Raw genomic sequence first — 12,721 nt, 5'->3', positions numbered from 1 at the left:
TACCACCGAGGGGCCACTAGAGGTCGGTTCCAAAAAGCCTCCGGCTCCGTAGACTCCCATTCAATTTCTCTCATGAAATATAAAGTCAATCAAGTTTTTCCACAAGTCCTTATGGTGTCATTTGCTACAGTCGCTCCATCTTATTAGTTTTCTGGTTGTCCATCTGAAAATATTGCCGTCATTACATCGATATTAGGGCTCAAAAAACACCTTAGTGCAATCCGGTTTCCATGAAAGTAAGAATTTCTGCCTTTTATTTTTGTACAAATTCAACAACTGGAATGTTTTTGCAGCCTGAGTTTTTCCATCTTCAGATTTTTAGCTGCTGCTTTAATCATGATCAACACACCAAAGATTCACTGTCGCACTTCTGCAAAGTTTGAGGTTTTCACAAAAGACAGATTAAAAGCGGTTGAGATAGATTTTAGTACTTTTAAGACGCAGGCATTCTGAAGAACTGAACAGTCAGTTCTGCTTACAACTCAAAAGTTTGTTCCCATCCACTCTTTTAAAACCAAATTTGTAATAGCAGCTGTTATTCAAAACCATTAAATCTCAAGCCAAATCTGAAACAACCCCCAAAAACAATATATTTTTGTTTCTTTAGCTTTTAAAGAGCATCTCTTGATAAATAATCCAAACATCGTGTCTCAAATCAGAGAAGTGCTCCTTTAATGTCATAGCCAATAAATAAAGTATATAAAAAATGTCCTTTTCATTCACATTGAATTCAACTTCTTCGAAGTGAAACTCCACCTGTCATTTTAAGCATACATGTCTTTACTTTCACAAAATGATTGATATGTGTAATTTAGACACTTCTTGTTTGGTCTTTGTTCACTGAACATATCCGGATGTGAGCAGAGAAGGTGTCGGGTTTTTCCTGCAGCGCCGTTATGCCACCGAGTCCTGGCAGAGTGCCGCAGCATCCCAGTGGATGTGGGGGACTGTGTCACGTCGCATTTTGCAAAGTCAGCCGCTAAACCTCAGTGAAAGTATTATTTCAAGAGTGGGATGATTTTGTCACGTAGAAATGTATTATATGCAGTTTTTTTTTTTTTCTGTGCTTGTGTAGCACACACACACACACACACACACACACACACACACACACACACACACACACACACACACACACACACACACACACACACACACACACACACACACACACACACACACACACACACACACACACACACACAGACCAACAGGCCGTCACCTCAGTGTGGATCTGCCCTCGGGCGTCCAAGTCACTTAAACCGCCACTGAGCTTTGACACCTGAGAAGTCGCTCTGATCCGGTTTTAGGTGAATGAGATTAGAGATGTACTGGGTCACAGCAGCAGATAAGAGGTACTGCGTTGGTTTGATCAAATTAAGAAACACACACACACACACACACACACACACACACCTCCTCACCCACACACTAGATGTAATTAAACTAAGTGGAAAAAAATAAAAAAAAAAAAATCTCCACACACTCAGAAAGTCCAGATTATGTAGCATGACTCACTGCGATAATCAAGCTGTGTAATTATCAGCCTCGAGACATCTTGTCTAATCTGACACTTCACATCACAGCACATACAGTACACAGACGCACACTCACGTGGACTAACACACAAAAAAACTCTTGTAAGGCACTTTAACACCCTCCCTCACACACACACACACACACACACAGATGACACACTTATTCTACTACTTTAATGAGGACCTCTATCTTTAATACCAAAAGACCTGGAAAAAAAAAAAAAAACTAATCTCTTACAAATTTAATAACTCATTTTGTCTTTAAACAAAAACACACTCCGGTACAATTGTTTTGTATGTTTAACACACTATCATCTTATCACACTTGTCTACATTATTACATCATATTTTGTTCCATTGGGAAATAAATGCTGTCAGACTGAATTAACAAACCCTTACTATGACTCACTTTAATTTAATTTCCTCCCTTAAAGTGAGCGTTTGAGTGGTCAGACGGAAAGAATGCAGGAAAATGGATTAAAATCAAAACAGCCAAATAATAAATGTAGTTTCTGTTAAATGAAATGAAATATGCAGAGCAGAAGGAAGAAGTGAAATAATTATTCTGAGTGCATTCACACTCTGCAGCTCCACCCTTTTAAATTCCTGTTTTTTTTTGTGGTTTTTTTTGCATTTTGTTGCATCATGATCCAGCATGCATGCAAGAAGCAGATTGATAACCAGTGAAACCAGCAAGGGCTGCAGTGAAGACAGAAGCCAGTCCACCCACTACACAAGCTAATCTCATAAAAGTAACAGGGGCTCTGAACTGTCACAGTTTCTGTCACATGAAATTTGACCAGAACTGAAAATAATGTTTATTTATTTTTAAATCATTTTGTTTACACAAATTTTGGTCACTTTTTTTTCTCCAATTTTCCAAATCCCAACACATCATAGCACAAATGAACCAGCTGGATGGTAAACCTTCATGGATCGGCAGCAGCAAGATACTTTTTGTATGTCCTCATGCTGCCCCCTTCTGGAGGAGATCTGCCATTACAATTTATAGATTTGATGTCAATAAATCTGCTCTAACAGTGAATCTCTGCCATGTTTAAAAATGTTATTAAGAGTGATTAAATTATTTAAAAAAAGACAGAAAGGAGTGCAGGGGGGGGAAAAACAACTCCTGACCCCATGTTAGTCCAACTTCCTGTACCTTTTATATGCGGTTATATATTTGTACATGCTGAAATTATAAAGCCATAAAAGCTAGAATCAAAATCTCTTTATAAAAACAATATATATAAGAAGGGGCCCTTGGATAGGAATAACGCAAGTGTTCCCTTAAGAACTTACCATTTAATAAAATATCCTTTATGTATACAGTGATAATAAATACATTTGAAGGAAATGAAATGAACTCAAACTCATTTACCACATGTTGAAGCTGAAGCCTTTAGCGCCCCAAACGGCTCCAGGACAAATGTGCTGAGTTGGCGAGCCTGAAAAATGTAAGATGTCTATCAAAACAAGAGTCTGGACAGAGAATAAAGGACTTTGCAGCAGTCTTATTAAAGCAGGGACGATGCTGCAAGTTACATAATAAAGACGACAGACAGGTCAGAGAGTCGGAGGATGATAACACAGACTTCCAGCAGGAGAAGAGTTGAGGGCAGTCGGTGAAAATTCAGCTCCTCTTATTTCGCTGTTTCCTACGTGCAGTGAAGTCGCGTCAGTCAGTCTGTTTCTATCTGTGCACCATAATGTCAATTATTTTATTACAAAGTCATTTTATAATGGCCATCAGCTGAGAGTCGAGAGCAGCGAGCAGGAAACACACGAGGTCTTAAAACTTTTGATTCAATGCAGGAGTTGGACAGCGTGGCTGTGAGTGTTCATATCGTTCTGCCTATTCTGGGATGGATTTCTCCCCTAACAGTTCAACAGTGTAAAATAGAGGCCCTCTCTCCGTGGACACCAAATGCACTGTAGCTGCTGGGTTGATATCTCAGCACTATTCCACATTCTCTGTGTTTTACTTGTTGTCTTCCAGAATTTGAAAAATACTCACATCAACCAAAAATGTTCTTAAAATGCGACGATACTTTGAGACTTAAGATTATCGATATATCTTGAACTAAATATAGAAACTGTGGTCATGTGGCTGTCGGTCACCCACCAGGTCGTTGGGTTTGAACACATCTGCAGACTTCCTCCTTCAATAAGATGAACCTTTGTGTTTATTTCTCTCTGTCTGCTGTCTGGCTGATGACCTATAATTGTGCTGAGTTAGCTCACTGCAGGTCATCACTCATGATGTCACAGCTCCTGGAAGTTCGAAGGTCAAAGCCTGACCTCGCAGGAAACCTGGAAGACAGACGCTCTGCTCTGTCTGTCACTCACACACACACACACACACACACACACACGCGCGCGCACACACAACTTCGACCACGGGGCAATCAGAGGTGATCAGACGTTAGCATTGAGCTTGTATGAGACCCAGAGACACTCAGCCGAGTGTGAATCCAGCTACTTACGAAGTCCAAAATATAGATTTCAAGCACTTTTTTTTCTTATAGTATGAAGCCGTGCTACTAATTACAGCTGTTAGATGTATTTACATTTTGCAGCGTTTTGTAACTTTCATTGATATTTGAGTTGAGTTTAATGCCAGAACATTTTCCAGGTGTACCTGATAAAGTGGCTCCTAGTGGTGTGCAGTTCTTATAAATCCAAATATCGAAGAAAGAACTTGGGCAAACTGCCTGTTGAGTTCAATGTCTTTTATTATGTAGGCACTTTGCATTCACACAAATAAAACAATGTGGAAAAACTAAGGAATAAATCACATCATCTTCATTATGTTCACGTGGTTGTTTTTTTGTTTTGTACAGAAGAAAAAGAAAGCCGAGGACTTTCAGGGTTACGACAAACACCGTTTCACATTTCTCTGAAGCTTCTGAAGTCGGCGGGAGGAAAAAAAACACACACACACACACTCACACTCTCACACACACACACACACACACACTCACACACAGCGAGCCGTATGACCTCGAGCCGAGGTCAAGTGGAGCTCTGCCTTGTGAGAGGCGTCCGGGACACTCGGCTATGAAGTTCACACACTTTCCAGAGAGGCTGCGGGCGAATGAATGAGCACAATGACACACGGAAAAGTGGGGAAATATTCCTGTGGATCAGAGTGCGAACAAATGGAACGGCAAAGTGTCAGTAAATAACGTCTAAACCGGTAAGAGGACGTGTCCAGTTGACTCGAGTGCCCGTGAGCCCGACGCTAAATCGCTTTTTGAGAAGGTATCCTCTGCGTTCAACCCTGACCTTTGACCTTCTTCTAGAATTTATTTTCACTCCTATTTTTTTTTTTATTTAATTCCCATAATAGTAGAAACGTAAAGGCTCTGTGATGCGTTGAAAACTCCCCGGAAGCAGTTTCAGCTCAAAATGAACGTGACCGACGAGTGCTTCGTGACGTTTCTTATTCGCTTTGAAAATCTCCTCCGACGTTTGATTACATATATGTTCTTAGTGCGTTTACTGCGACTTCAGGCTACTCTGGCGCCGGGCGTGCCTCGGATTACCGCAGAGACCTTCCCAGCCTTTACTTATGTGCAGCTGACGCACCTTAAATTCTGAAAATAATCTTCTAGCAGCAGCATGCAGCAAATGTACAAGCAGGAAGCAGAAGGAGGGAGAGGGAGCGAGAAAAAAGAAAGAGTCCAGAAGGGACAGGCGAGCGAAATATAAGCCGCTTCTCGATGCTACGGTCTGGGGAATAAAGGGAGAGACAGAATGTAGAGAGATGAGACAACACGGGAGGCGGAGAGCTTTTCCCCCCCGCGAGTCCTTCAGGAGCTCTTGCTCTCGAAGTAGTTCTGTTCGATGCGCCTGCAGAAGGACAGCAGGTTGTCGTGGCTCTTGATCCTCTCCGCCAGCTCGCCGCTGGTCAGCCGGGTGGTCAGGATGGTGAACAGGTGACCGAACACCAGCGCGTCCAGCTCTGTGGGCCTAAAACACACACAAACAAACACACACACACACACACACACACACACTGTGTTTGTTAGAGCTAGAATCAAACCACCTGATGCTTTTTCACCCAAAGGTGTATTTTATTTAATTTTGGGTATGTAGCGTGTGTGTGCGTGTATTTATACATTAGTCTTTTCTCCTTTTTTTGGTTTTTTTTGTTGCACTTTTCAACAAAAAAAAAAACTATTTTTATTGTGTGTATTTGTAACTTTTTCTGACCTGTATTCTTAAGCTGCTGTGACGACTAAATTTCCTCACTGAAGTCTTATCGTATCGAAATACAGATATGGTCAGCACAGCAATGATGCTGCTTAATTTGTTGTAGTGCACAAATTGCTGTTATTAATAACACGCTGGTCTTTATTTATATTCCCAGTGTATCGCATACATTTATTTACCTCAGATTTAAATGAGAATTTGGAATTACTGGTAAAAAAAAATAAGTCATTAAATCCACATATGAGACTTTATAAAGACAGGCTGTGGTTTTAACAATCTGTTTTAAGACATACTATATATTCTTAGGAGGTACTTAAAGAAGTTATTTTAGATGATTATTACGTCAGTACAGTATTAAACCACTAGGTGGCACTGCCGGATTTTCCCTTTCTGGCTCAGCAGCTATTGATCACAACCTGCAACAGATTCAGCACGTTGATGAAGTGCAGAATTACATCACCTCACTGGACACTAATACAGTTGTTGGTTTTTTTTTTTTGGTTAATATCAACACATCAGTCTGGAATCAGTAAAACATACAATACTCACTGTTTGTTAAAGAAGTAGGCCTGAGTTCCCAGCCTCTGAGAGAGAGCCTGGCAGCACTGACTCACATCGTCATAAACCTACGAACACACAAGAGGACAAAGAGTCAAAAACCTCGGAAAGTCTCACGTCTGCGATGAACTGGAAACTCTGATCATTTTTGTTGTTTTTTCCCCCTAAATTTGGGAGTAAAAGACCGTTTGAGGAGGAAACTGGAACGCAAACCCAGCGACCTCGGAACAATCGTTTCAAACTGCTCTGGAAATTTGGTTTTGAAACATTTTACTATTTAAAAAAAAAAAAAAAAGTATCTGTGAAAGGATGAAAATACTTGTGGAAATGGTAAAATGTCATTTGCTCACCTGCTCCAGAGATTTCCCTCCCCAGCCGATGGCGTTCATCTTCCTGCGGACCTCCCACTGCTTCTGATAGGCCAGGACGTTACTGAGAGGCCACGAGTACGGACTGCTGAACCTGGGACGAGAAATCTATAAAAAAATAAAATAAAAAAAAACATACATGTTAACGAGGAGACAATAAAAGACTTCAGCGAAAATATCTGTTCTTAAAAAAATCAAAAGACTCACACACCTCAGCGGCTGTAGCGTCATCGCACCACTGGATGTACAGCTGGAGAGAGGAGACCACACATGATTTTTGATTGTTTCAGATGTGTGTGTGTGTGTGTGTGTGTGTGTGTGTGTGTGTGTGTGTGTGTGTGTGTGTTTTGTCAGCGGTCAGCAGCATGTTGTTGACCAGCTCCATGTACGCTTTCATCTCGGCTCTCTGAATGTCGTCTAAGCCGTCGCTCAGCGAGTGACCCTGAAAAACCCCAAAACAAACAAACACTCCGAAATTCAGTAAAAAAAAAAAAAAAAAGAGTAAAAAATAATGCCAATAATGGGCAAAAATGAAGGTGTAATACAAAACAAAAATCTTTTACAAGTTTGATATCTGTCCCACGGTACCTTAGCTTTGGTGAATTGCACTATCGGTCCCAGTTCTGACACCACCTGGTTCCCTACGTGGATGAAGGGAATTTTACCTGCAGGGGAGAAATCACGACATTAACTGTTAAAAGAGAAACTGCAGCTGCCCGAAGTGCAAAAAGTCGTTTCCAGTTACGACTACTGTCTGTAATTTTTTTTATTGTTTATTTGATGTTCATTGTCGACACGTTGTAACCTTTCATTACTCAAAGGCTGAGATATAAATATCAGAATCTGCTTCATAAACGGTCAGATATTCAGCTTCTTTTTTTTGTTTTTGGAAATTCGTGATCTGCCCCTCTGCAAAACTAATCGTGTTCACTTTGTATCTGCAGGTAAAACAGACAGTCGTTGACAAAATGTATTATTATTATTATTAAATTATGAGGAAATTGCTGGATCTGAAAATTGAAAGGTATATGAAGATTTTTAATTTATTTTTTTTATCCCTTGTTGGGAGCGGCTACAGCGCAAAACACGAAGGAGCAGGACAACAGAGGAGAGAATAAAAGTCTCTGCAGCAGCATGTGTACGAACCGGATGGTGACATGTATTCGGCGTTCGCTCTGCAGACCACCTCCACCGGCAGAGCGCACATCCTGAGGTAGGCCTGCACGGGAGAGAAAACATCAACAACAACATTAAATGATGATAGCGTTTGGTGTCCATTAGATATGTAAGTCACACTTTAGAAACATAGACTGACATGTTGGCCGACAAGATACAGAGAACAAAATTCTACCTGAACAGCAAGAGACGAGGCGCAGTCCGACAGCAGAATCTGATCCTCTGTAAAAACAACAACAACAACAACAACAAACCATTGTAAACAACTACATTAACAGCTATAGTGACAATTCGTGAGGGGTGGAAGAAAAACAGCAGTCAAAATTTGATTTAAATAAAAGCCTGTATTCTTAGCAAAATGTTATATATAGTTATATATGATGTTTTCAGATGATTAATATCATTAATATCAGTTACTTTTAACTAATATTTCCTCTCACTCCATATTATTTCTGCATATGACTGACTTACCCTTCAGCTGTTGGTACAAGGTTGCATTTTCAGGCCAAGGCTCAGCAGCTGTCAGCGTCACACACACACACACACACACACACGCGAGGTAAAACATTGGCTTATCAATATGTTATCTTGCAGTAGAAATTCCTTTATTTAAGTGTGTGATTAATGTAAATTTAAACCAGTGTAACCTTAATTATAATCTGTGATGACAGACACGCCCACATAGAGACGCAGACACGCCCCCTGTGCATCCTCCTGTTTACCTTCGTCTACATGAAGGCCCTTGTCAGCATTTTGACTCTAATGAAGCTGCTTATCGGCAAACTATTGATCATGTAAAAACGTTCAGGGTCTTTTTTTTTTTAGACGTTCAGGAAGATTAATGTAAAGGTGAGACGCAGGTAGAGCAAAGAAAACACGATCCCCCCCCCCCTCTCCCCGATGTAATCCGGGTTATAACTCTATTAACTTGTAAATAACCCGTGTGAAATCCAATCATTTCTTCTCTCCTTAAAGACAGGTGCTCACTGCTCCCACTCATTGGGTTTGGAGGCTCATTTTCACGTCCTTATGGGTCTACCCGTCATTGAGCGTTGTAGTTACACCGCCCGGCCAGCAGTGGCGCCGATGAGCACGAACGGGGAGGGAGGGGGGCGCCGAGCAGCAAATCTAACGGTTCAGAAGAAGAAGACGTCCGTGGATAAATTAAATAGGAAATTAGCTGCACTTTAGCGCGTAAACGTTGACACCTCCTGAACTGTTCCCGCGTGAATCCGCTGCTTTACATGTTTAAAAAAAAAAAAAAAAAATCAACAACAAAAATCATCTTTATTTGGATTAAAAGTCCTTCAGTTCCTGTTAAGTTCAGTTGAACCGTCGAGGACAGACAGGCATGCTAAAGGCTAGGCTAGTCTCCGAAGAAGCAGACAGGCGGACAAAGATTAACCCTGAACTCTCCTGCTTCGTTACGCGGCCAAAGTCACTTAAATGTAAGTAAATATATATATATATATATATATTTTTTTAGGAAACGCTACATCACCGTCAACCTTTAAGATGACGCGGGCTAGCTGGCTGAAGCGAGCTCGATAAACAATAATAGAAGCGGGCGGCAAAGTCGACACGTTACCTGCAATCTGCGACACGAAGGCCTCCGCCGCAAGAGACATGGCGCCCTCGGAGTAATCTTACTGAAGAAATAGGAGCTATAATGAGAGTTTTGGTCGGTGGTGCTGCATGTATGTTTAAGGGCAAGCGCTTGTTCCGCAGTCACCGATTTGGTCCGCCCGCGATTAATGTCCCCCTCCTCTCTGAGAAACTGTGACTCCCAATTCTTTAGTTCCACTTTACGCCCGCGGCGGTTCTGTGTGCGTGTGTCTCCAACTCTCAATCCTGTGCGAATATACAGGCAGATAGGAAGCTGTATAGGTGTACATAGTGCAGTCTGGTGTGGCCACAGTTTAGATGGACAAAATAACAGAAACACCTATAATAATAATAATAATAATGTCTGCAACAATGACACACATTTTTTGCCCTAAAATGTTGATTGTTAATAGTTTTGAATCAGATTTGTTCCGACAAATAATTGTAACCTTTCCAAACGTTTACATCGGGGTTGTTGTTTTTTTTTATTTTTATTTGCATAATTAAATACAGGTCTGTATTTACTCTAATTTAGTGTTGCATGTATTACATCACACATTTTTTGTTAACCCAGTGGACTGCAAAACTATTGTAATCCATTTTCATAATTAAGTTGCTTTTCTCTAACTGAGAACATTTCATAGAAATCTTACCAATGTCTGACAGATTTCTTCCATTGTCCTTTTATTTGTCCTCCTTCCGGCTGCAGTACTCGGTGCTACCAGCTGGGAGCGTTCCTGCTTCATCACAGTCAAACTGCAGGTTAGTGTGATGTACAGTAAGTACCCTTTAACGTCCACCAAGCGCAAATGCATGGATCTCTACAAAATATAAAATATTTGTCATGGTATGCAATAAAAGGGACAAAATATAATGTTTAGTTTAAATCCATTAATAAAAAGAAGAAGAAATATGGCTTGTTTTCTATAGATAGATAGATAGTTACTTACTTTATTAATCCCCAAGGGGAAATTATTTCGCTACAGCAGCATTTATAGATACAGGAAAGAAATAAAATAACAGCAAAAAAATATACTGACAACATTTATTGTTGGGTTTATTTCCAATATTTCCTTTGGAATAAAAAATATATATATATATTGCTGGTGTTAATAATCACGCGTGTACACAGAATAGAATCAGATATCAAATTCAGGATTTATTGTTGACATTTATTTCTCAGAGCAGAGTGAGTCTTCTTCCTCTTTGACTATGATCTCAAACTGCTGACATGCAGAACTTCAAAAGCATTTTGTTGAGTGAATATCTGGGACATTTGTCGACCTGACGGTTGGTGTTTGTGGTGGATCTCCAGCATGTGATTGATATTCCAGGTTGCTCTCTGTCAGCCCCGTCCTGCCTCTCCTGCACATGTAACCCCGTCCCCACCGGATGCCACCAATTAATAGCTCTCAGCGCTCATTTATCTTAACACACACACACACACACACTCAGTCGTGTTTCCAGCACTTCAGAGGACTTTACATTGACTTACATTCATTTCCTTGCGGCTATTGCTTCTGTAAAGCTAAATCCCTCTCTAAACCTTTAAATCCTAAATCTTCATGCTGATAATTTATGTTATAAAGACTGTAAAGCATGATTTGGTTTCCCCCTCGCAGCATGGGTAATAAAAGTAGGCTACTCGGACACACACACACACACACACACACAAAGGGTATTCCTTTAACCCTAAAATTACCTATGATGTTCCGGAGCTGTGCGCAAACGATGCATACAAAGTGCGTAATCACCCTGCAGAATTTTATATGCCAGATGTGTATATACATCCAAAAAAATCACAACAGAAACTAATACATTTACTGTCACAATATTTTACATTCCAGTACTTAAGAAAAAAAAACACACATGGCACCTCGAGTTTTAAATGTTTTACCACAACGCTTAATTTTGAGCTTTAATCAATGTTCCTACAACTGTAAAGATCACCTTTTATAATTTGCAACACAGTTTAGCCTAAATCCACCCACGAAGGACAATCCTCGCGTTTTAAATGCTCCTCAGCTGAACGATGACGCACGAGTTTTTTTTTTGTTGTTTTTTTTGTGTGTTGTCTCACGTCCTGACGTCCTATTAAATTCTGACTGGAGCCAAACAAAGATAATATATCCTTGAATGTTTACCACATATATTAATATAGATAGTAAATAGGGTTTACTTTTTTTTTTTTTTTTTATATACATAGTGGCTTTCTTTGTTTAAGGTGCAGATGAAGAGCGTCAATTTGCCTTTCATTCATAAACGACGCTCGTAGTAATTGACGTCACTTCCGCTGACCCTCTCGCACCACCCCTTCCAGCCTCGAACAGAACAATAATCTATCCTCCGCTAAAAATACGACCACAACACACACAAATATTCCGTTTTTCAGTTTGAAATATTTTTTTTTTTTAATTTTTCTCATCTATTGTATCAAAACATTTCCACATATAAAAATTCTTACACGACGTTTTTTTTTTTCTTTTAAAAAAATGAACACATAGTTACAAAAAGATCAGAGATGATGCTCGCTACAAAAGAATAAAATATGCCTCTAAATAATACAAATACAAAATAAGTACTGGCGAAGGCTATAATAGATATCAATAGCATATTAAACTGGAGTCAAAGAGAGAACATGTTTTATGGTGTTTCAGAGAGTTTAAACTTTTTGGTGCTGAATTAAACAACGAAACGTGTCAGAAAAGTGTTTTGTTTTTTTTGTTTTTTTGTAAAACCCTGTAACCCTGAGAAAATAAGTTGGATTTACAGTCAGTGTTGTGCATTCAAAAGCTGTACCTCCAATTTGGTTGTTTTATTATTATTCCTTTGTACCTATAAATGCAGCTATTAACCTAATCATCGAAGGAAGAAAAAAAAAATCTGCACAATATGGCTACTTTCCTACCAAGTACGTGGTTTTTTTCGAGCCAATTTTGGTGTTTCTGTTCTTCTGTTTATCTTTTTATTCCCTTTAAGCGCCAGTTTGTGGAACATTTTGGTAATGTGCATATTAATAAATTAGGCTATTTCATCTTTTTTTTTTTTTTTTTTTTAGGTAGCTATAATAAAAACCCTGTATTTGTTTACCCTGTAAAAATAAAAACCCTGTTATCTCCACCGAAGGACACAGTCGTTCATCGTGGGGGGAAAGGGGGGGAGGGGAGGGGAGGAGAAGGGGGACGACGACTCGGCACTGCAAGGCAACGTGCTTTTGCGCCATTTAATATCAGATGTCAAAATATGAAACAATTCCCT

The 12,721-nt window shown here is 39.9% G+C and overlaps 2 protein-coding genes across 3 annotated transcripts in view; one reads left to right on the top strand and one right to left on the bottom strand.

Moving 5' to 3' along the window:
* Positions 1-4,255: 4,255 nt before the first annotated feature.
* On the bottom strand, positions 4,256-9,605 carry mtx2 (metaxin 2). Its single transcript, XM_069712896.1, has 10 exons — positions 9,447-9,605; positions 8,330-8,377; positions 8,034-8,080; positions 7,829-7,901; positions 7,271-7,347; positions 7,034-7,124; positions 6,894-6,934; positions 6,665-6,790; positions 6,306-6,382; positions 4,256-5,513 (listed from the first exon to the last, which is right to left on the bottom strand). Exons 1-10 carry the CDS (start codon positions 9,484-9,486, stop codon positions 5,354-5,356), a joined length of 780 nt encoding a protein of 259 aa, XP_069568997.1. The 5' UTR covers positions 9,487-9,605; the 3' UTR covers positions 4,256-5,353.
* Positions 9,028-12,721, top strand: part of lnpk (lunapark, ER junction formation factor) — a 51,402-nt gene continuing 47,708 nt past the window's right edge. The window contains exons 1-2 of one of the 2 annotated variants that reach the window (XM_069712888.1): positions 9,028-9,306; positions 10,173-10,225. The gene's annotated coding sequence lies outside the window, so the exon portion shown is untranslated. Of the gene's footprint in view, positions 9,307-10,172; positions 10,242-12,721 lie in introns of both variants that reach the window. The other variant, XM_069712889.1, reaches the window with a different exon arrangement.

Source organism: Brachyistius frenatus, unplaced genomic scaffold (genome assembly GCF_029030835.1).
Source record: "Brachyistius frenatus isolate BFR_SWC_R1_liver_20210118 unplaced genomic scaffold, ASM2903083v1 Contig_113, whole genome shotgun sequence".
NCBI lineage: Eukaryota > Metazoa > Chordata > Actinopteri > Embiotocidae > Brachyistius > Brachyistius frenatus.
This window is presented reverse-complemented; position numbering and strand designations above follow the sequence as displayed.